The sequence below is a fragment of the Corvus cornix genome, chromosome Z, assembly GCF_000738735.6.
Source record: "Corvus cornix cornix isolate S_Up_H32 chromosome Z, ASM73873v5, whole genome shotgun sequence".
NCBI classification, from domain to species: domain Eukaryota; kingdom Metazoa; phylum Chordata; class Aves; order Passeriformes; family Corvidae; genus Corvus; species Corvus cornix.
The window spans coordinates 61,796,060-61,816,603 of NC_046357.1; the positions used below are offsets into that span (position 1 = coordinate 61,796,060).

The following is a 20,544-nucleotide window of genomic DNA, read 5'->3' on the forward strand; positions in this document are numbered from 1 at the left end:
AAACTTGGTCAGTGTTCCTGCTTTTTCTTCCCTTTTAATTTCTTGTTTATACTGATGCCTGCTTTTCAAGGAATGGTTTCAGTAGTTGCTTTTCTAAATAGCCCACGCATGAAGACTAAACTCTCCTTTGTCTATAAGGATTTTGTTCAACACAAGAAGTTGCTCATTGCTTGCTGTTTGCTTTGTGTGGCCTCTGTGAACTGGCCGTTTATGGATTGTTTTGCACTCTGCTTGTTCCCCTTCTGCCTGTCATTCACTCATGAGGCCATTGCAGTTAAGTCCCTCCTGAATCCATAGAAGATCATGGAAATTTAATCAAACCCAGTGGAAAGGTTTCAGATTAATATAGTTTCCTGATTTTTTTTGTTGTTTTTAAACTCACTCATAGTCTCATTTTACTTCTAATTTTTTGCTGAATTAAAACTCTGTTTAATGATTAGCCTCTATTAAGGCCAAATAAATACAGTTTCGAGTACACCATCCAGTGAAAGGCCTAAATACAAACCTACCTCTCTCAGCTACCTCTATCGCTTCCACCTCCTACACACATGTGCACACCACTGAGAATATTTGAAGCAGGAACACTGATCTGTTATTGCCTGGTAATTTTCTCGGTGTTGTGTTTGCTTAAATATTAACTACTCTGTTAGTGGAATGTACTGCTGTGTGTTTAAGGTTGCCACCCCTTGCTATCAATACAGAAATGTCTAATATTATTAATCCTTATTTTGTTTTCCCTTAACTGTGAGCATAGTGGAATCCTGAATGTTAAATATTCTGCTATTTCCCCAGTGGCCCTTCCTAGCAATTGCTTTTTAACCACCTAAATTTAATCTAAGTTCCTTCTCCCTCAAACTCTATGCTCCTCTGAAACTCCTGTATCTGTCAGCCTATCCTATTCCCATTGCTTTCAAGTTTCATTTCCTCACCCAATGTTTTCTTTTTGTGTTTTCTCTCTGCAGTTTTTACTCAGACATTTCCCTAAGCATGATTCTCTCCTGTTTCTGTCATTTGCTTGCTTGCATGATCAGATCCAGTACTTTGTACTGGCTTTGCCTAGTTTCTTTCTGTGACTCTGTCTCTCCCTCTCTCTGTCTGTCTCTCTCCATATATATATATATGTATATGTATATTTATATATATTTGTATATGTGTATACATATGTGTATATATATATTTGTATCTGTGTGCAATTAAGTATTTTTCTATGTTTGTTTCAGTGTTAGTGTGAGGTCTTGAGGCTGCATCTACTTTGAGTCTGAAAGCAAGTGAAATTGCACTTTCAATTTACTCTAGGCAGTGTGTTCCAGGACTGTGATGTGACAATGTGGCCTAGCACATTTATTCACATCAACTGGAAGCACACAGCATTGAAGTTGGTGATCAACTCAAGCATGCTGTTGACCTTCCAGTTTTCTTCTGTGCATATATATATATATGTATGGGCATAAAAAAATGCATATATATATGTGCGCCTGTGTGTGTGCGTGCACGTGTGCGTGTATATCTTTTGCATGGTGTTTGTGTATTGTTAGTATGTAGTTAGTTACATGTGGGGCCCTAGTAGGTCTGAATCAGCCTTTGTATGAATGTGCCTAATAATATCCTCAAATAAATATAGAATAATTCACATTGTGTGCAGACAAAACTCTTGTTTAGTCTCTTATTTCTCTTATATATATTTTCTGGCAGACCAGAATAAACACTAAAATAGTAAATAGTAAATTGTGTCTGTACACTGCATGCTGTCCTTATGCAAGACTCAGTTTCCTTTTTTGTATATGTTATTACCTTTTCTTTGTGTTTTGTTCCAGTTCGACGGGTCCCACCGAGGTTCTCTATCCCCCCCACAAATCATGAGATCATGCCTGGCGGGAGTGTAAATATCACCTGTGTTGCGGTGGGGTCACCAATGCCATATGTGAAATGGATGCTAGGAGCAGAAGATTTGACACCTGAGGATGATATGCCAATAGGGAGAAACGTCCTTGAGCTTAATGATGTCAGACAGTCTGCAAACTATACTTGCGTTGCTATGTCTACCCTTGGTGTTATAGAAGCAATAGCGCAGATAACTGTCAAAGGTATATCTCAAGTACATTTATTTGGACACAGTTCTGTCTTTTATTTCATTCATTCCAAGCAAGTATATTGCACTGAAAGGTCTAAATGCCATTTGCCCTCTTAAATCAAGAGGGTAAATATTCCAACGGTCACTGGCATAGACAAAGTACAGGTTTAGAAAGCAGTCATAATCATTAATTGAATAAGTAATATTTATTAAAATAAGTTAGTCATAATGTTCCATTATTCTCCTGTGTCTAGCTCCCAGCCTTCATTTCAGTTAAAGAAATGATCTTGTAATGTTGTGTTTATTTATCAACAGCAGGAGCCTTTAAGAACCAGTCATTTGATTTTTAGAATTGCTAGGCATCCAAGTGTCATATTCACTGAGTAATTGGAAACAAGAGGTTCAAAAAATATCTGAAAATTCAACTGTAGTTGTGAATTGTCTTTCTATAAAATTCCTTTTCTGCATATGGTTATGGATTTATTACAGAAGCCAGTATCATTAATTCATGACAAATAAACTGTATTGAACAGAACTTGAAGATTCTCCAACAGATTTTGGAGGAAGTCATAATTGACAAAAGCTTGCTCTGAACAGATCATACCTTCTTTCCATTTCATCTTCCTGTTTTGCTTTTGTTTTGCTGTTAGTTATTCTTTGTAAGCTTCATATTCTAATAAGAATAAGAGTGTCTGCTGTTACATAGAGCTAATTGTATTTTTTGTTATTTGTGTTTAGCCTTACCCAAGCCTCCTGGAACACCTGTGGTGACAGAAAGCACAGCAACTAGCATAACGTTGACTTGGGATTCTGGAAACCCTGAACCGGTTTCTTACTACATAATCCAACACAAACCCAAAAACTCCGAGGAGCCATATAAAGAAATTGATGGGGTGGCCACAACACGTTACAGCGTGGCCGGCCTAAGCCCATATTCAGAGTATGAATTTCGGGTAGTTGCTGTAAATAACATTGGGCGAGGCCCACCCAGCGAGCCTGTGTCAACAAGAACTTCAGAGCAAGCACCTTCAAGTGCACCACGCAATGTACAGGCCCGTATGCTGAGCTCCACCACCATTCTGGTACAGTGGGAAGAACCTGAGGAACCTAATGGGCAAATACAAGGTTACAGAGTTTATTACACCATGGACCCCGCTCAACATGTCAACAGTTGGATGAAGCACAATGTGGCTGACAGCCATATTACCACTATTGGGAATCTTGTACCCCAGAAAACATACTCTGTGAAGGTTCTTGCTTTTACTTCTGTTGGGGATGGGCCACTTTCTAGTGACATTCAAGTCATCACTCAAACAGGAGGTAAGCTAGCCATGAGCAAAATTTGTGGGAAAAAAGATTGAACACATGCAGACTTTTGCAGGGAGAGACTTTGAGTTGCAAAAAAACCTTCCCCTCAAGGATAGCCAGTTTATTCAGGTAGTTTTTGCAGATAACCTTTTCTCAATTCCACAGTGCAAGTTATCTTTGCAGAGTGGAAATTACCCCTTCATGCTTTTTTTTTCATCAGTGTCAAGAAATTTATCTGCAGTTTAACTGAAGTCTCAGGGAGACCTTCATCCTGGAGGTGACCAAATCTTATGGCTTTTCTTTGGCAATGCTACGTGCACTAAACATCTTTGTCAGTAGTTGTTCATAGCTTTTTTTTGAGGTGTTACTTGTGGGTTTTGGTGGGTTCGTTTATGTGGCGTGTAGTTCCCTTATGCTGTATCACTCTAGTGAATACTGCTTTTGGAAATTTAAAGTGTATGTGTACTGCATGTGTATTCAACTAGTTGGTAAGACTCTGAGAACACATAAAACCTGAGAGCATTAAATGCAACAAACCTTTGCGTAGGTTCAAGCAAGCATGTTTGTATACTTTAGATTTATAAGTCAAATCCAACCTGCCCCTACAAAATGCATACCACAAGGTCACTATTATCTTGGTTTATGTGTGCACTTAGGTTGTTTTGTTCAAGAAGTTTTAGGTCCATGAATTAGTTTTATTAGCAAAGGACAAGCAAGCACAGTAAAAAAATTGGCAGAAAACTTTTTACAAAGTCTGAAGTGAGAAGCTCCAGTGGAGTTACACTGCACAAGGTGTTTTATTGTAGCAATAAGAAATAAAAGCTCCTTTTGTCTAGCAGTTTAGAGAAAGCTGTATGAAGTATTACCGTAGGCCAGTGATTTCCTAGAAATACATAATAGTACTTGAATTTTTAGTACAGGAAAGTTTCCTGTTACAGAATTTAGCATCCCTCAAATTCTTAAAAAACAGATCTCTAAAGTGTAACTGTAGACAGTTACATTTCATCCAGTTTTTACTTTTGCATTTTCCAAATATGCATTTAATAAAGACAGAAATTGATGTGTTCTTGAATCTTTCTAGGTGTTGTGTTGCACAAAGATCTAGGTGTTAACCTTTTGCAGTATCTCAGCCAAGAAGTTACAAAATTTTTAGATCTTACAGTGGTAGATTAAAATGTGTCTGTATGCACATGCAAATGTAAACATATACACTATAGTTTAATTTTGGCATTTGGAACCTTTTTCAGAAAGAGAACCAGTTTTTATATTGGCATCTGACTTCTGATTGAATCCATATGCATAAAGCTTTTCAAGAAGAAGGTTTAGTGAGCTCCTTATCTGTGTTTTACTCACAACTGTAAACCTCCTAGATTAGCAAGTGTCTGACAGTGGCTTCCCCAGTGAAGGATGAAGGAATTGAAATAATGAACACTGAGGCTCAGCTGAACTGGCCCAAGTTACATTACTTTCTGAGGTCACTTCAGAGAAGTAAGCGTGCCCATCTGTTTCCGATTACTGTTGCAATCTGAAGAAATTACAGCGAAATTAATAGTGCTGGAGGGTTTCTTGATATGTGATTTCAAATTCATAATGGAGTTGACTTGACGATGTTTAATTGTGACTATGTTAAAAAAAATTGAAGGAAAACAAAGAATGGGGCATGCAGGAGGTATATTTAGGCACTGATACTTTCACTTGGAATACAAATGTTTTCAGTCACTAAAGAGAGAAAAACTAAGAAAGTCTAGTGAAGTTGTCTATTTCAGGGTATGGTTAAAAACTAGGATTTCCCCATCTTTCTCTCCAGTAGTTTCTCTTCAGTGAACATCACAGAAAAAAATGCCCTCCTTGCCCTTCTCTTCCAGATTTGCTTTAATTTAAATCTGAATATGATTGTTTTAGTTTAACTCTCTTAAAATTAAACACATTCCAAATACTAAAACTAATATAAAGTGCCATTTAGGAACAGGAAAAATGAATTTAATGGAAACATTTTACAAGAGTTAAAATAGGAATGGGATGCTGATTACATTTGGTTGATGATTTTTTTTTTTAACAAATAAGCCTGCCAATATGTATATGTATAGCTTAACCCTAACTCTGGGGATATTGCAGCATATATAAAACAAAATCTTGCTGACATCTGTGACTTACAAGTTCTGTTTGGATGCTTCAAAGCTTTCTTACCTTAAGAGTATTCTGATCTTTGGAGAGAGATTATAAAAATGAATAATTTGTTCTTAAAAAAACTGTTCAGAAGAATTTTTATTTTCTCAGTATAGCAGAATTGTTCATTTGAAATGGGTGTATGAGTGGCTTCATACTTTGCAGGTCAGATGTAACTCTGCTGGTAGTGAAACTTAGATTTTTAATTAAAATATTGCAGTTGTTTTCAGCAGTGCTTTCTTAATGATAAAACCACACCATTTTAACAAATTCTATAACCAGAAAAGAGCTGTGGAGCTGAGCCTTTTGAATAAAAGGAGATCAATTCCAAAAGTTAAGAAAGTCCTTATTCTGCATTTTTGGGCCAAAGGAATAGATTCATAGATTCTGTTGAGGATGGAGTCAGAACTGGTCTGTTATGTAGGTTAATTGACCTACCAAATTTTAGAATAAAGAAATATTGATATAAGTTTTAGTGTGATACTTGCTTTTTTTTTGTTTGTTTGTTTGTTTTTGTTTGGTTTTTTTTGTTTGTTTGTTTGGTTTTTTTTTGTTCTGAGCTTAGGTAGGAAGACAGCAGACAGATACACAAGGTCTATTGGATAGTGGATTATTGGCGAAAGAGAGAGAGAAAAAAATGAATAAATATTCAGGGAAGTGAATGTATACCTGTAAGCATATGCTTCTTTAGAAAAATCCTAAAATACAAGACACATTGTTAGTTTTAAATGAAGGATTCTCCATTATTTGAAAACTGAGGTTTACTACAGTTACAAAAGGCTAATATTTTGAACCTAGAAAAAAGGACAGTAATGAGAAGGTTAAGTATCTGACTCACAGGGCATATAAATGGAGCCTTAGATTAAACAAAATTAATGTTTCTGGAGTTCTTATGGTAAAAAAAAATTAGAAGCTCAGAGATAGAGTTGGTAGCAAGAGAGTACTGTTCTGTGTTGTAGCAAGGTAGCTACTTTATGTGACATTTAAACTTTTTTCATGAACACGTGAATGGGGAAACCTGATGTCTCTGAAACTCCACAGTCCTAGCCTAGTGTCTTTGTGAAGCTTTTAGTGAAATGGACTTCCACATGAGACGAGTTGAGAGCATGTAGCTAGAAAGTCAGCTCAAAGCAAGAAAGCTGGTGGAAGAATCACAGAATATTTAGGGTTGAAAGGTACCTCTGGAGATCATCCAGTCCAACTCCTCTGCCAAGGCAGGGTCACCCAGATCAGGTGACAAAGGAACATGTCCAGGTGGGTTTTGAATGTTTCCAGAGAGGGAAGCTCCACAAACTCCCTGGGCAGCCTGTTCCAGTGTTCTGCCACCCTCAATATAAAGAAGTTCTTCCTCAGGTTGAGTTCAAATTCTTGTGATTTAGTGTATGGCCCCTGCTATTTATCCAGTCTCTGGGCACCATTGAAAAGAGTCTAACACCATCCTTGTTGCACCCACCTTTGAGATACTTAAATGTACTGATGCTGAGGTGGAGTACAGGATAGCTTTTTAACTGACTTAAATTTTAAAATTTCCTGCAAGGGATATTTCTGGTCAGGTAGGAAGGACTATTTCAGCTTTTGAATAACTCCCCTACTCTCAATGCCCAGGTAACTTTTGCTAAGTGTCCTAGTCTCTATTTTACTTCATTTAAATGCTAATGAGTGATGAGTTCAATACTGAGGATCTTACCTTCACACAGTGGTAATTTATCTCTTCACTGCATTCTCTAGTCATTCAGACAAGACTAGGTGGACTCAATCTTTAAGACTGACCAACATGTTTATTTTGTTCTCTGGGCTCCCACTATGTCAGTTTGGGATATTATTTGAAGAAAGCAATTTATGGATTTCTGATTACTTTTCACATAATATGCTATGCGTTTTTTAAATCTAAAATGTATAGTAGTTAATTATTTTGAATACTGTGGTTCTTTGGTACTGTAAAGCTGCAAGCCTCAACTATCTTCAGACATTTGAAGAGGTTATTTCAGTTGTAGCAGAGAGACAGGGAGAGAGCATAATGCACATATTACCTATTTTATTTTGTATGTTAGCCATTTTACTTTTTAATTATATTCTATTAGGACTTGTTATTTCAAAAAATACATGTATTGTAACTCTGGAGCACAGTAGCTCTTCAGTTGTAAAAGCTCCTCCATAGTGTTTCATGTTTCTTTCAGAGAAATCAGAAGTATAAACTCTTGGTCCCTTGTTCCCTACTGATTGTAAATTCTCTTGGTGAATCTATTGTCCTTTGCAAAGCTGATTTCTTATTGGACTCACTGAGTTTTACTCGAGGTATGGATTTCACCCTAACAATGTTGTGGGGCACTTTCTATCCTGGAGACTCTCCTCTTTTTTCGTTATCACTTGCAAACCCAGCATGGTCCTGGAGTAATTTTCTGGTTATCTCAGCCAGCTGAGGAGCTGTGCAGGGAACTAAAGTGCCCTTCTGAGGTCCTATTTTGTGATTCTGTTCCAGCACTTTAATCAGGGATGGAGATAGAGCCACATAGGCAAGACAAAGTCCAGCAGTCTGTGTTTGTCCCTGGTTATCCAGCAATAAACATGGAGCACTAGGAAAGTGAAAATATAGAATTTGATGTGAAGTTTTGGAAAAAATAGCTGTGGACTTTGTTCTTTGTTTTGTTATTGCTTTGTAGTCTTTCGTTGTGTGTACTAGAGGAGATACACTAAACACAGAACACAGAAGATAGCGGTTTTAATGTACTTTTGTAGAGCATATTGCCCTCAAAGCAGAAAAGACAGTATTGAGAGAATGCTCATGCAAAACCATCCCATTTAGTGAGCTCCCCATTTACAGCACTAACATGGTGTTAGATTTGACATGTGAGATTAAAAACACTGCAGTAAGAGTATAAAGTCCACTTGCATACACTATGCAGTTTCTCTAGGGTTTTTTCTCTCTCTGAAGACCAGTAGCTTCTGTCAGCTTCAGCTTGGCTTAGCTCCCACGTGCCACTGAAGATTTTTTTGAACAGATGTTGTGCATTCTAGGCATAAATCCTAAACAGTTTATAAGTTAATTGTTCCACTTCTTTAACTGGTACTTTCCTTTGGCTTAAGTACTGAGTTCCATACTGGAGTTTATAAGCAATAAAGTGTCTTTAGTTTCTGTTATTTTGGTTTTGTTTTCTTTCTTCTTCATCTTCTTATGTCTGTTTGGGGTGATGCAGATTTCCCTGTCACATTTTTCTTCTGGGAGTGTTTTCAGCATCAGAGTTGGCTAACTGTGGTTAAAAAAATGTGAGGGGAGACTAGATTTTGAAGCAAGATATTATTTTGACAAACAGCATTTAGAAAAGTCCAATTAGCCATCAACTTGTCTTAGAAAATGATTGAGAATTGCAGACATAAGATGACAAAGGGTTTGGGTTTTCTTAAAAGGAATGCTTGGAGAATGAGGGTCTTAAAACATGCAGAGAGACAGGAAATACTCTTAGTTCTCCATCTGCTGCCATATTTATCATAACAGATGGTACCAGCGTTCATATGAGTCACTTGACTGATCCTTTTCTATTACTGCCTGGCTGTGTTCTACAATTCATGTATCCATACATTAAGTACTGATGATAGCCTCACAGGACAATTCAGGCTGGCAGGATGATTATCTGGGGAGGTGTCCAGCCACAGCCGCTGCCCAGAGCAGGCTCAGCTCTGGGGTCAGACTGAGCTTCTTAGGGCTTCACTGTTTGAGGTGTAAAACCCCCCAGGGCTGGTATGGTCCAACCTCCCTGGGCCCTGGCTGCTTTTCTGGGTTGTCCTGAGCCTCTCATGTTTCAGCTTGTGCTGTTGCCTCTCCTCTGCCACACTCTGTGAAGAGCCTGGCTGCATCTCTTACATCCCTTCTGTCACTGCTGGGAGCGCTGTTGAGAGCCACGCCTTCTCCCAGCTGAACCCTTCCCAGCACTGCAGCCTCTCCTTGCAAAATTAGAATCTGTCAAAAATACTTCATTGATGTTTCCTGTAATGGCTCTCCATGCTTTGGGATCATTTCCCCTTTGCACTTTGCAGAACCCAGGCAGTGGTCTCAAAAGATCAGACACCTTTTAGAAAGACATCTAATTAGTCCTATCCCTTTTTATTCCTGTAAAATAATTGGTCTCCTGTTACTCTCATTCATTCAAAAAAAAAAAAAAAAAGGGAATGGAAAGCAATGGTAGAGACCTCCAATGTCCACCCAGGAGCTTGAATATGCATGTAGAAAGGTTCTGTCTGTTGAAAATTAGATACCAAATCTGTACCAGAATACACGAGGGCAGTGTTCTACTCAAATTGATATTCTGTAGAATTCTGGGGAAGATAAAAGTCAAAATACCAAATTATTTTAACAGTTTGCTCTCTGGAGTTTTTAGGTCTTTTACTGTACTAAAGAAACATACTTGTAATGCTGTAATAGAATTCTTCCCTGATAAATGTTTGTGAAACCATCATTATTGTCATATCCTACTTCTCACACCTGTTCTCAGTATGTGCTAAGAAGTACATACTTTTTATTTTTCCCCTGAAAAAATGAGAGCATATCACATTTTACTCTTGAACAGCTAGAAATGCTGTGGAAAACTGTTTCATGCCTTATCAACTGCACTATTAACTGAAAGTAATGTTTTAGAACTTGGGTGCCAAAACCATTGTACACAATCCAATGATATAGTTAAGTTTTGCTGTCTTTTCCCAGTCAACCTTATTATTTGCATTACATTTGAAGAAGTAAATGAGGATAACATTTAGTGTGGATAATTTCTGTGACTGCCACACAAGATGGAATGTTCTTGACTAGTGGAGTCAAAATTGCATTTTGCTTCTTGCAATTAGAAAGTGTTGTCACTAGAAATTCAACTATAGTCTTAAAAATACCAGTCATTAAAGGCTGGAAATATATCACTTAATGAGAAATTGACTGAATATCTCTTCACTAGGTTATAACTTCCTCAGGTTACACAAGCTGGCTATTGTATGTGGGTGTCTTCTTAAAGACCAGGATGTGTTTACTATCTTTTATTTATGAGCTGAGCAAAAAAATTTCCTACCTGGAAATGCATGTGATAATTTTAACACTTTATTCTAGGCTATTTCAGCTAATTATATGTTCTACTAGCTTTTCCTCATACACACACAGATACATAGAATGTATATATTTGCCATTTCACACATAGGTTATTAGATTGCTGGTTTTCATCACCAGGCATCTCTCCAATTGCATTTCAGTTCTGTTTGCATTATTTACACTGCAAAAACATTTATTTGAAGTCCTTCATAATTTTTAACATGAATTTAGTGTATCATTATTCTTTTTCTGTGCTCAGATAAATTTATTTCATAGTACTGTGAATCAATTTAAGTTCAGTAAGATACAGGTAATATTGCATGCCATATTCAGATAACATATTAAAAGTTTTGAAAATATTGAAGTATCCAAATAAAACTCAAAACTCAAACTGATCAACTTTTTCTTTAGTGCCTGGTCAACCACTGAACTTCAAAGCAGAACCTGAGTCTGAAACAAGCATATTGCTTTCCTGGACACCTCCACGCTCTGATACCATTTCCAGCTATGAACTGGTTTACAAAGACGGGGAGCATGGGGAGGAAGTAAGTGGCAAGATTGCACATCTTTTTAATGATCTTTAGTAAGTTGGACATAAAATGAAGCAATGGTTTAAATTTCATGGTTAGTAACTTGCTTTAGTAGAAATGCCTTGATATTTAGGTTTATTAAGCCTAGCAGTTAGCCTAGTGACAGACTGAAAGTCTGTAAACAGCAGAAAATGCTGTCAGTGGTTACCAGCCAGTGGAATTTTGCTGTAGATGGCAATGAATCCTTCACAAAAATTCCATCCAGTTTCAGACATTGATTATGTCTCTCTGAGCCTGTTCCTCTGTAAAGGCTTGGGAGCAAAAATGTTTGGGGGCATTTTATGGACCCATTAAGCCGTTTTTTGAACTTGCACTTGAACTTTGAAATCTATTTTCAGCCTTAAATAATGTTTTTTCTCTGTGCCATTGTGTAAGAATTCCTGAGATTTTCAATCTTTCAATAATAATTGAGAAGAAAACAGGAGGTTCTTTCTAAAGACTAAAACCTGCAACAGACTTTTCCTCTACCATTACTTCATAAAGAATTTTCAGTTTGTGGGCCTCTATTGTGCTTGTAGCATAACTTTAGAATAAACTGCTCCTCTGGTAGGGAATATGTGGTACTACCAGGTGTCACAGGGAAAAGAAAGAAGCCAGGAGTCTCAGATGGCAACAGGAAAGTGTCAGCCTCATTGGTTTCTCCTGCATCTTCAAGTCATTGCTGATACTACAACTGAGCTTATGTTTATGGCAGCTTCACACATACACTGTGAATTCAAAAGCTTATTTTGTGGAAGGGGGCCACATTCATATTTCACTTCCAAATAGGATGCAGGACGCTGCTTAATAAGCTACCCTGGAAGAATTTGGTTTTAATAATTTGAACACAAATTTAACTAGAAGATTAAACCCAAGATTACTTACACTATAAAATCACTGTTGTAAAAGATAGCTACAGGTGAGGCTTTGCTTATGTGGTATTGTCTTCAAACGCTTTCATACTTTGTATATAGCTATTTGTTCCTCAGTCAAGCTGTGTTTGTGGGTCTGAGTTTTACCCATTAAATTGTTGACTTTAAAAAACAGTTTCTTTATGTGTGTTTGTCAAAAGTAATGTATTCTGGTTTTCGTTTTGTTTAGTTTGGTTTTGTTGTGCTTTATTTTCTTGAACTGAAGTTTTTTTCTATGGTTTTAACCGAGTATAAAATCATTTCTTCTATAGGCAATATATGGGATTCAGGGTCTCTGAATACTAATCAAGACACTCTCTTATTATCTGCCTATAGCAACGGGTTTCCACTGAACCTACCACATCGTATCGCCTGCAAGGCTTGAGGCCAAACAGCCTGTACTTGTTCCGCCTAGCTGCACGGTCTCCTCAAGGCCTGGGTGCTTCAACAGCAGAAATCTCTGCAAGAACAATGCAGTCAAGTAGGTGTCTTTCCTTGAAATACTTATTCCCTTTGCCTGTGTTTCTTAAGGAGATTAGCGGAGTAGCTCAGGGAGGCAGCAACAGAGAAAAAAGCAAAATACAGTATTCATGTTGCTTGATACAGCAAAAGAATGCTTAAAATGTGAGGTGTATTGTGATCAGCTTAATATATGAGGGGTTTTTAAATAGCTTCAAAAAACAACCTATGTAAATCAGGGTCTACGGAGGCAATATAATGTTGGCATAATAAAATTTTATCTTATAATAAGCTAAAATGTTGTATCGTGCAATAGGTGTACACTAATAACAGTCTTTAACCAATAAAATTCCACCTCCCCAGTCTGCACACTTCCTAGGTTGTTTCTGCAGCATCTCCCTGAAGTGCAAAAATTTGTAGAGTGAATCAGGTTGAATATTTCAGACTATACCAGATATTTCTTAACAACTCTTCTGTAGTATCTCATCATTCTGATTTTGTTCAATTTTCTTAATCTGGGCTTTTTATGATGTTCAATCATTTTCCACCTGGAGAAGAACAGTTTTCTCACTGGACACTTATGGAAACAGTATCATGAAACTCATCATATTTGCCAGCAAATGAGATGTAAAAAATTGTCGGGGACTGACATATACACCTTAAAACATTTAAATTAAGACTTAACTAAAACAATCATCTATTCAGCAATGATGTCCAGAAGCATTATTCTTGCCTCATAAGTTATGCTTTCCTGACAGTTTGCATTACAATGTGTCATTTTAAGACTTAGTACAGTTCTATTTGTATGTGTTTTAAATTAAATTGCCTGTTCTTAAAGTAAGATTTTTCAAAACAGAAAATTCAGTTTCTCGGTTGACATGAGTCTTTTTAATTTGCAGTCATGACATGTGATTACACAGTCCTTCCTTGTTAGTGTTATATATTAATATCAATTAGTGTGACTGGAGACAAAGTGCTGCTCACCTTTAAGCAAAGCTAAATATGTTTCTGAAGCATTTCTAAGGCACTTGGAATAAGCATAAAAACACTTCTATAACACATAGTGGCAAGGCAACTTTTCAGTTTAGTAATTCAGAATGAATAATTTGATTAAGAAATAGGTATTTATTTATTCTGGGAGCCATTTCGACTATTTAGAATGCTGATTATCTGATATTGGGTGAAGATTGCTTAGACTGCATACAAAGCAAACATCTAGGGGCCAAGGCTGCATTTTCCATATGTAAGCATAATGCCATTTCTTCTTGGAGACTATGTTATGTTTTTCTCAGCCTTGTGTCTTCACATAGTAGCAAAGTCCAGTTGATTTTTTTTGGCAAAAAATGTGAAATTAAGAAAAACATGTATGCCTTAATAAACTGGTTAAAGTAGCCTTCAAATTACCCTTAGTTACGTAAGTGCAATATTTTGCATTTTCAGAGTGCAATGGATTAAAGTAATAAACTTCTGTGATTTTGTTAGTGATAATCACCAGAATGTGCTACTGCCTTTCATCTTGGTAACAGAGAAAGATGCTGCAGGGATTTATTTCATTTTTTAAGACCCTTAAGGGACATTTTACATGTATTTTACTTCCTGCGCAAGTTAATGGTAGAAGGGGATCCATTTGTTTTGAGTACTTGATTACTGAATTAGTCTATAAAAACAACTTCGAATGTGATAATTCTCATGTGTTCTCCCATCCACTTCCTCCTGTCTTCCCTTTGGAAGAGCAGTGTACCACATGGAGTAAAAAGCCATTGGTCCCGGTAGAAAGAACTGTAGGGAACTGAAAGATACGTGTGTAAATGCAGTAGGTCACAGCAGGGTCCTAGACCTTCTCTGTTGTTTTAATTTTGTTTGATGTGACTATTATAAGTATGTATAAGTATCCGTTTGTTTCTTTTTTCCCTTAAGAACTGGGAAGAAAAGGTGGAGAGGGGGATATAAAGGGGGATAAAGGTCTTGCACACAAAATTTACGTTTTTCTTACAAGACAGGAGGCAGAAACACGAAAGGAGTTCACATCCCCTCCTTCTGCTAGTGAGTTTGAATTACAGCTCCTTTTTTTGGTGCTCTAAATGATCTGCTAGTAAGGACAGATTTTGCTAAGTCAAAGTGCATTTAAACACATAAACACATACCTAAATTTCAGTACTTGATTTGCCTCACTGAAAGCAGTGGAATGACATACATGCTTAAATGCTCTGAAGCTTGGAAAAGGTAAATATGCTAACATACTCCTTTGAAAACAAATGAGTAAAGATGAGCATTTCTGCTCTGGAAGATTGGTGATGGTGACAGGACATGAAACAAATTAGTTTCTTCAGAAACTCTCATTCTGATGTGCTGAGCTTGTAACCTCTCTTTGTAAAATGAATTCTTTACACATTATTTGGGGTAAATTTTTTTTTCTATAGAAGTAATAGACATTTTTGGTAGGATTAATTCTTTGCTAGCAAAGGTGTCTCCAAGAGGAGTTAAAAAAAATAAAACTGACAGCCGATCTAGGGTAAGTACAAGTTACAGTCAGAATCAACAAGCCTGTCACTTTTTTCTGGTAGGTAAATCTTTGACTAAGACTTTCTTCATCTTCTATGGACTGCATGCTCTAGTATATTAGCTACAATAAATGTTTCAGTAAATGATTTAAATTTAAATGTAATTTATGGTTGACTTGTGTCAGGCAGACTCATTTAAAATAAACAGTAATTTGTTTATGATAGTGGAAAGGCTGAAAAAATGGCAACCTATGGAGAAATTTCTAGCAATTATTGCAAGTTTTTAGGGGTTCTGTTAGAAGAGATTTTCTTTCTTAAGGAAAGTAAAGCCACTTGAACGGGATATGTCCAAATTTGTAAGTAAATATATGTCATGTGTTATTTAAAATATTATAGCTTGCACTAATTGCAAGGATTATAAAGATAGATCAGTAGTCATAGAAGTGTCACGTTTTTGTTTTATTTCAAGAAGAATTTTAATTACAGGTAGGTAATATTATTTTGAGGCTTCATTTTCATATATTTCCCCTACATCCTTTTTCACCATTTAGTTGGTCTATTCATTTTCAGTTTCCTCATGTTAATAAGCCAAGGTGCATATGATTATCTGACGTTTTGCTTTTTTGAGTTTCTACCTTTTTTTGTTTATTTATTATTTTCATTTGGTTCTCTTTTATTTATTTTTATTTTTTCTTTTGTTCATTTTTTTCAATCACTTCTATCCTTCCACTCAAATCCTCCTTTAACCCACTACTGAAATTAGAGCCATCAGCTCCTCCTCAAGACATTAGTTGCACAAGCCCCAGCTCCACTAGCATTTTGGTAAGTTGGAAACCTCCACCGGTGGAAAAACAGAATGGCATTATCACTGCATACTCCATCAAGTACATTGGGATTGATGGAGAAGATGTCAAGCCCCATGAAATTTTGGGAATTTCCTCGGACAGTACCCAGTACCTTTTGGAACAGCTGCAAAAATGGACTGAGTACCGGATCTCTGTGACTGCTCACACTGATGTTGGACCTGGCCCAGAGAGCTTAGCAGTATTGATTCGGACAGATGAAGATGGTATGTTGCCTCCACTACATCAGTTTGCACCTCTATGACTCTGTCATCTTCTGTCTTTTGTATAGGCTAACAGTAATTTTTCCTGCTCCTCTTTTTTTCCCAAATATAACCAGATATTATCACCCTTTGAGCTTTTTGGTCAAAGACTGTTCTTTCTACACCATTTTTCTATTTGGTATTTTTGTATTTTTTTATCAGAAAATATTTTTTTTGCAAGTGACATGAATCTGCTGCTCCTTTGAGCCCATACATATCCTTCTTGCTCCTCCTTTAATGTAAAAAATAACTCTTAGGGAAAACACTTTCTGCCTTTTCCTTGATTTTACAGTCATTGTCATTTCTAAACAGTTATGTCTCTAAACTTTTTTTCCGGTCTTGGTTTTTTGGTTCTTTGTTTGTTTTTTTTTTTTTAACTGCTTTCTTCTTCCATATTGTGCTTTTTGATTTGAGGGGTTTTTTGGGTTGTGGTTTTTTTGGTTGGCTTTTTTTTTTTTTAGCTTTGTTTTTTGATCTTGGAAAACTGATGCTCCACACATTTTCTTTTCTTCCATTCTTGAAAGTGACAGAAGACAGCCTTGTAATCAGCCTCCTTTTTATCCTGAGGAATAAACCAAACCAAAATAAAACATAGAACTTGACAAACAGAAAAAAAAAGGAAACTTTTTAAAAATCTTTTTTTGTTTTGTTATTATTACAATATTATTATTTCAATGATTAAAGTATCTCTTTGTACTACAATGCTTTGAATCTCAAAGCATCTTCCTTGGCTTTTGTACATTTTTACATGTTTTTCTATTTCTCTAATACTCCTTTTTCTTCCATTTTTTGCATCAGTCATGTTTTTTGATCTTTTCACTGAAAGGTAGAGCAGATTGGTTAAGCATTTTCATTTGCTGAATGATTTGTGTTCTTCAAAGACAACATAGTGAGTCTGCCCTTTTTTTAAAAAAAAAGCGAAAGACATGGGTGGGACAGTTGCCTGTAATTCTCTTCTGTCCAATGATGTTGTTCCAGTTCCTAGTGGTCCTCCTCGCAAAGTCGAGGTAGAGGCTGTCAACTCTACTGCTGTTAAAGTCTCATGGCGTTCGCCTGTGCCCAATAAGCAGCACGGTCAGATACGGGGATACCAGGTCCATTACGTGAGGATGGAAAATGGAGAGCCAAAGGGTCAGCCCATGCTAAAGGACATCATGCTGGCAGATGCACAGGTAATTGGGGCACTCTGTTCTTTTCTAGGTCACAGTGAAAACATTTCATTTACCAAAGAGCAATCCAGGACTACCCTTTGTTGTTTAGGGGTTTTTTTTCTTTCTATTTATCAGTCTACCAGCTTGAATTTTTTGTCTCTACTTTAAAAACTTTTTTTCAGAACACTTGCATTTAAAGGTTCTTGGGCCAAAACTAGACCCTCTCTTCTCTATTGGTCTGCACCTAAATGCTAGGCTATGTCATTCTTCTGATTCCTTTAAACCTGGACACTTCACCCTGTACCTATACTCTGAAGTTCTAAAGCATCAGGGTGATCTGATCCAGGTCACAGTCAGTGTAGTAAACTGTGCACAGCCTGATCCACCCATCTCCTATTTCATTGTTTCAGTGGAGAGCCTAGAATAATCAGAAGCCTGTGTTAGCCTGTTATTACACTGTTTCTGTGGTTAGCTTGTATGCACCTCACGACACATTTCACAAGAAATTAATGCTCTTAATGCAACTGTAGAAACCACTGAGGTATTACAATTTTCATTATTCATATCAAGAACTTTATTAAAATGAGCAACTTAGTTTGAATAGGTGTGTGGTTATTTATATTGCAAAATTTCCCATCTGTTTTATAAATTATGAGATTATGAGAGGATGAAAACATCGGGTTTAAAAAGCTTCTCAAAGTAGGATTTTACTGATTGAGAGATACCAGAACTCTGTAAAACTTAAGATTTCCAAAGCTCCTGACACTGAAGGAGTCATCCTATGGGAAGCTATTATTCATTATATGTCTCACTGTTTCACTGTGAGCTCACAGCTTATGACTAGATTGACTGGAAATAAAAAGAAATTATCAATCTAAATCAAAGAGTAAAATCTGCTTCATAAGCATTTTATGTGTATAAACAAATGGGGGGTTGCCTTTCTTTTTTTTTCCCCTTTCCAGTCTTACTTCTAAATTCAGCTTTGCAAAGACATTTTTGGTCTCCTACACCTGCATTTTGCTCATGACCCTATTTGTAAAATACTGTCTCTGTTTCTGGAGGACTTTGCTGCAGTTTTACCTGCCAGTACTTACTTTCCTATTTTGGAAAACATGGTGTTCTTACTGCTTAAATTCAGTGGAGACAAAGATGAAAGTACATCAGGAAGTAGGAAGGGAAAGGGAAAAGGGAGAGGAGATGGAAAAGGACATGCTAGTGTGCTTTGGTTCTCTTTCTTTCACAAATTTTTACTTTCAGCATCTCACTGGTAGTGGATTAAAATGATTTTAAACCCTAGAAGGTCAGTAACTGGAGCTAGGTGAGTTATTAGAGTCCAACTATCATAAAGGAAAAAGTTGTATTTCTTCTTTTGTCAAGTTTAGCTTTGACCTGCCCACTTGCCATTGTTTCACCCAGGATAGTCAGCTCCTTTCTCTTCCCACCACTCCTTCCTGCCTATTGTACTTCTGTGATACATGTGATCAAGGCTTCTGCAGGTATAAAGTCCTTGATGGCAAAATATCAGTGTGGTTTCAAGACTTAATGCATTGAATTAGTTTAGGAAGCATATAGACTGGTAATATGATTAAATAAACCAGGTAGCCTTTAATTCTGCCTTGGTAACTTTTAATAAAAACTGTTATAAAAGAGTGCTACGTGGTACAAGAGGATTCATTACTTCTTTTATTTGTCAATGGAAGACAAATAGCTGGATTTTAGGGAAAGCAGAAATGGAATTAAAAATACCTGGCCTGATTTCATTAACCAAATTTCATGTGATTCTACATGAATAATTCAAACTGTACATGACTTTTTCAGACATCTTTCATATTTATTTTACTATTAAGAAGAAAACTTTATCTCAACCGGGGCTACAAATCTCCTTATTTCTTTTGTTTTTCCTTTCAACTTCCTTTACTGTAAATTAGTGGGAATATGATGATACTACTGAACATGTAAGTACTTTTTGACTGGGCAGAAAAACATTGTGTGTTTGTTTTGGGATATTTTGTCTTGCTTGTTGGCTTGTAGCACTGTATGGGGTTTTTTTGTTTTGGTGCTTTCTTTGGGTTTGTTTTTGGTTTTGTTTTGCAGGGTGTTTTTTTGTCATTTGCACAAATGCATGCTCCTAACATCAAAGGTTCTCTCTTATGACACCTTGTTGCTGTGGGGGTTTGGGGTTTTTTTTTTATTTTCCCAGGGAGAGTAGGGTTACTGTTGCTTGCCTGTTCTGGGGTTTAGCATGATCCCAAAATGTACAGTAGTGCTTTGTGTTTTCATCTTTTTGATGGCTGTCACTAAATTTTCCTCACAATTTCTTCTTTACAAGGTGATAGAAAAATAAAACAGGGTTCAGTTACATACCAATAGTTGTGTTTTTCTGTATTCGTTTTAAGGTTGAATTTTTTTGTGTACCTGAAAGTAGAAGTTAGCTGTGCTTTCTTTTGGATAAAATAAATACATGCTATCAGGAAAGCCAGAGGCCTGGCAATGTTTATGCCTAAGTAATAATGTTTGCTGTATCCAAACCACACTTTCAAACACTACATGCAGTCATAGCTCTTACACCATGAAGTACTGGTTTTTTTAGATGAGGCTAATATCTTCATAAGTCTTTCTGTTTTGTGGTTCTGTGGGGATTTTTGGCTTTTACAGTTTAATTCTGGTAGTATCAGGGGCAGTTTTCTAATGAAAGCTATGAAGTCTTTCTGCCTCAGTTTTTGAGACAAAACTTCAGGAGGAAACACTCCGGAATGAGTGTTCCTCCCCTTTTCCTCCGTCAATGATACAAATGGGTCACAAGGAGTGAAAGTGGGAAAAAGACACCAAACTGTTTATTAACACACAAAGCAAACGATAGAACAGGATAAAAAAAAAAAAAACAAAACCAAACCAACTCAAAATACAACAAATTCCTGGAGAGGGAACAGACACATGGGCTCGGACCAACTGGGGCCACCCCGCGGGCTCCCCGGACCAGCGAGGAGGGAGGGGAGGCAGTGAGGCAAGGAAGGGAAAAAAGAGAAGAAAAAAACCAACAGAACCCTTTCCCAGCTAGCTGGAACACAAAAGAAACCCAAAGAGCAGCACAGCACTCCTGGTGCACTCCCTCCCGAGCCCTGCCAAGCCCCAGAGCCCCCGAGCTGCTGGGTCCCCGTTAACTGCCCCCACTCGGGCCTGTGGCCCCGGCCCCGGGTCCTTCGTAAAGGCACAGCGTCCCTGGGCACTGAGCGGATGG

General features: G+C 37.1%; 1 protein-coding gene across 48 annotated transcripts in view; it reads left to right on the plus strand.

The window, feature by feature from the left end:
• PTPRD (protein tyrosine phosphatase receptor type D) overlaps positions 1–20,544 on the plus strand; it is a 1,187,151-nt gene that overhangs the window by 1,050,191 nt on the left and 116,416 nt on the right. For 24 of the 48 annotated variants that reach the window (XM_039567532.1, XM_010392896.4, XM_039567544.1 and 21 more), the window contains 7 exons: positions 1,815–2,084; positions 2,810–3,391; positions 11,022–11,155; positions 12,427–12,571; positions 15,814–16,119; positions 17,134–17,327; positions 19,235–19,261. In XM_039567532.1, coding sequence (XP_039423466.1) covers positions 1,815–2,084; positions 2,810–3,391; positions 11,022–11,155; positions 12,427–12,571; positions 15,814–16,119; positions 17,134–17,327; positions 19,235–19,261 — 1,658 coding nt within the window. The remainder of the gene's footprint in view (positions 1–1,814; positions 2,085–2,809; positions 3,392–11,021; positions 11,156–12,426; positions 12,572–15,813; positions 16,120–17,133; positions 17,328–19,234; positions 19,262–20,544) is intronic. The other 24 variants (XM_039567545.1, XM_039567540.1, XM_039567542.1 and 21 more) reach the window with 4 other exon arrangements.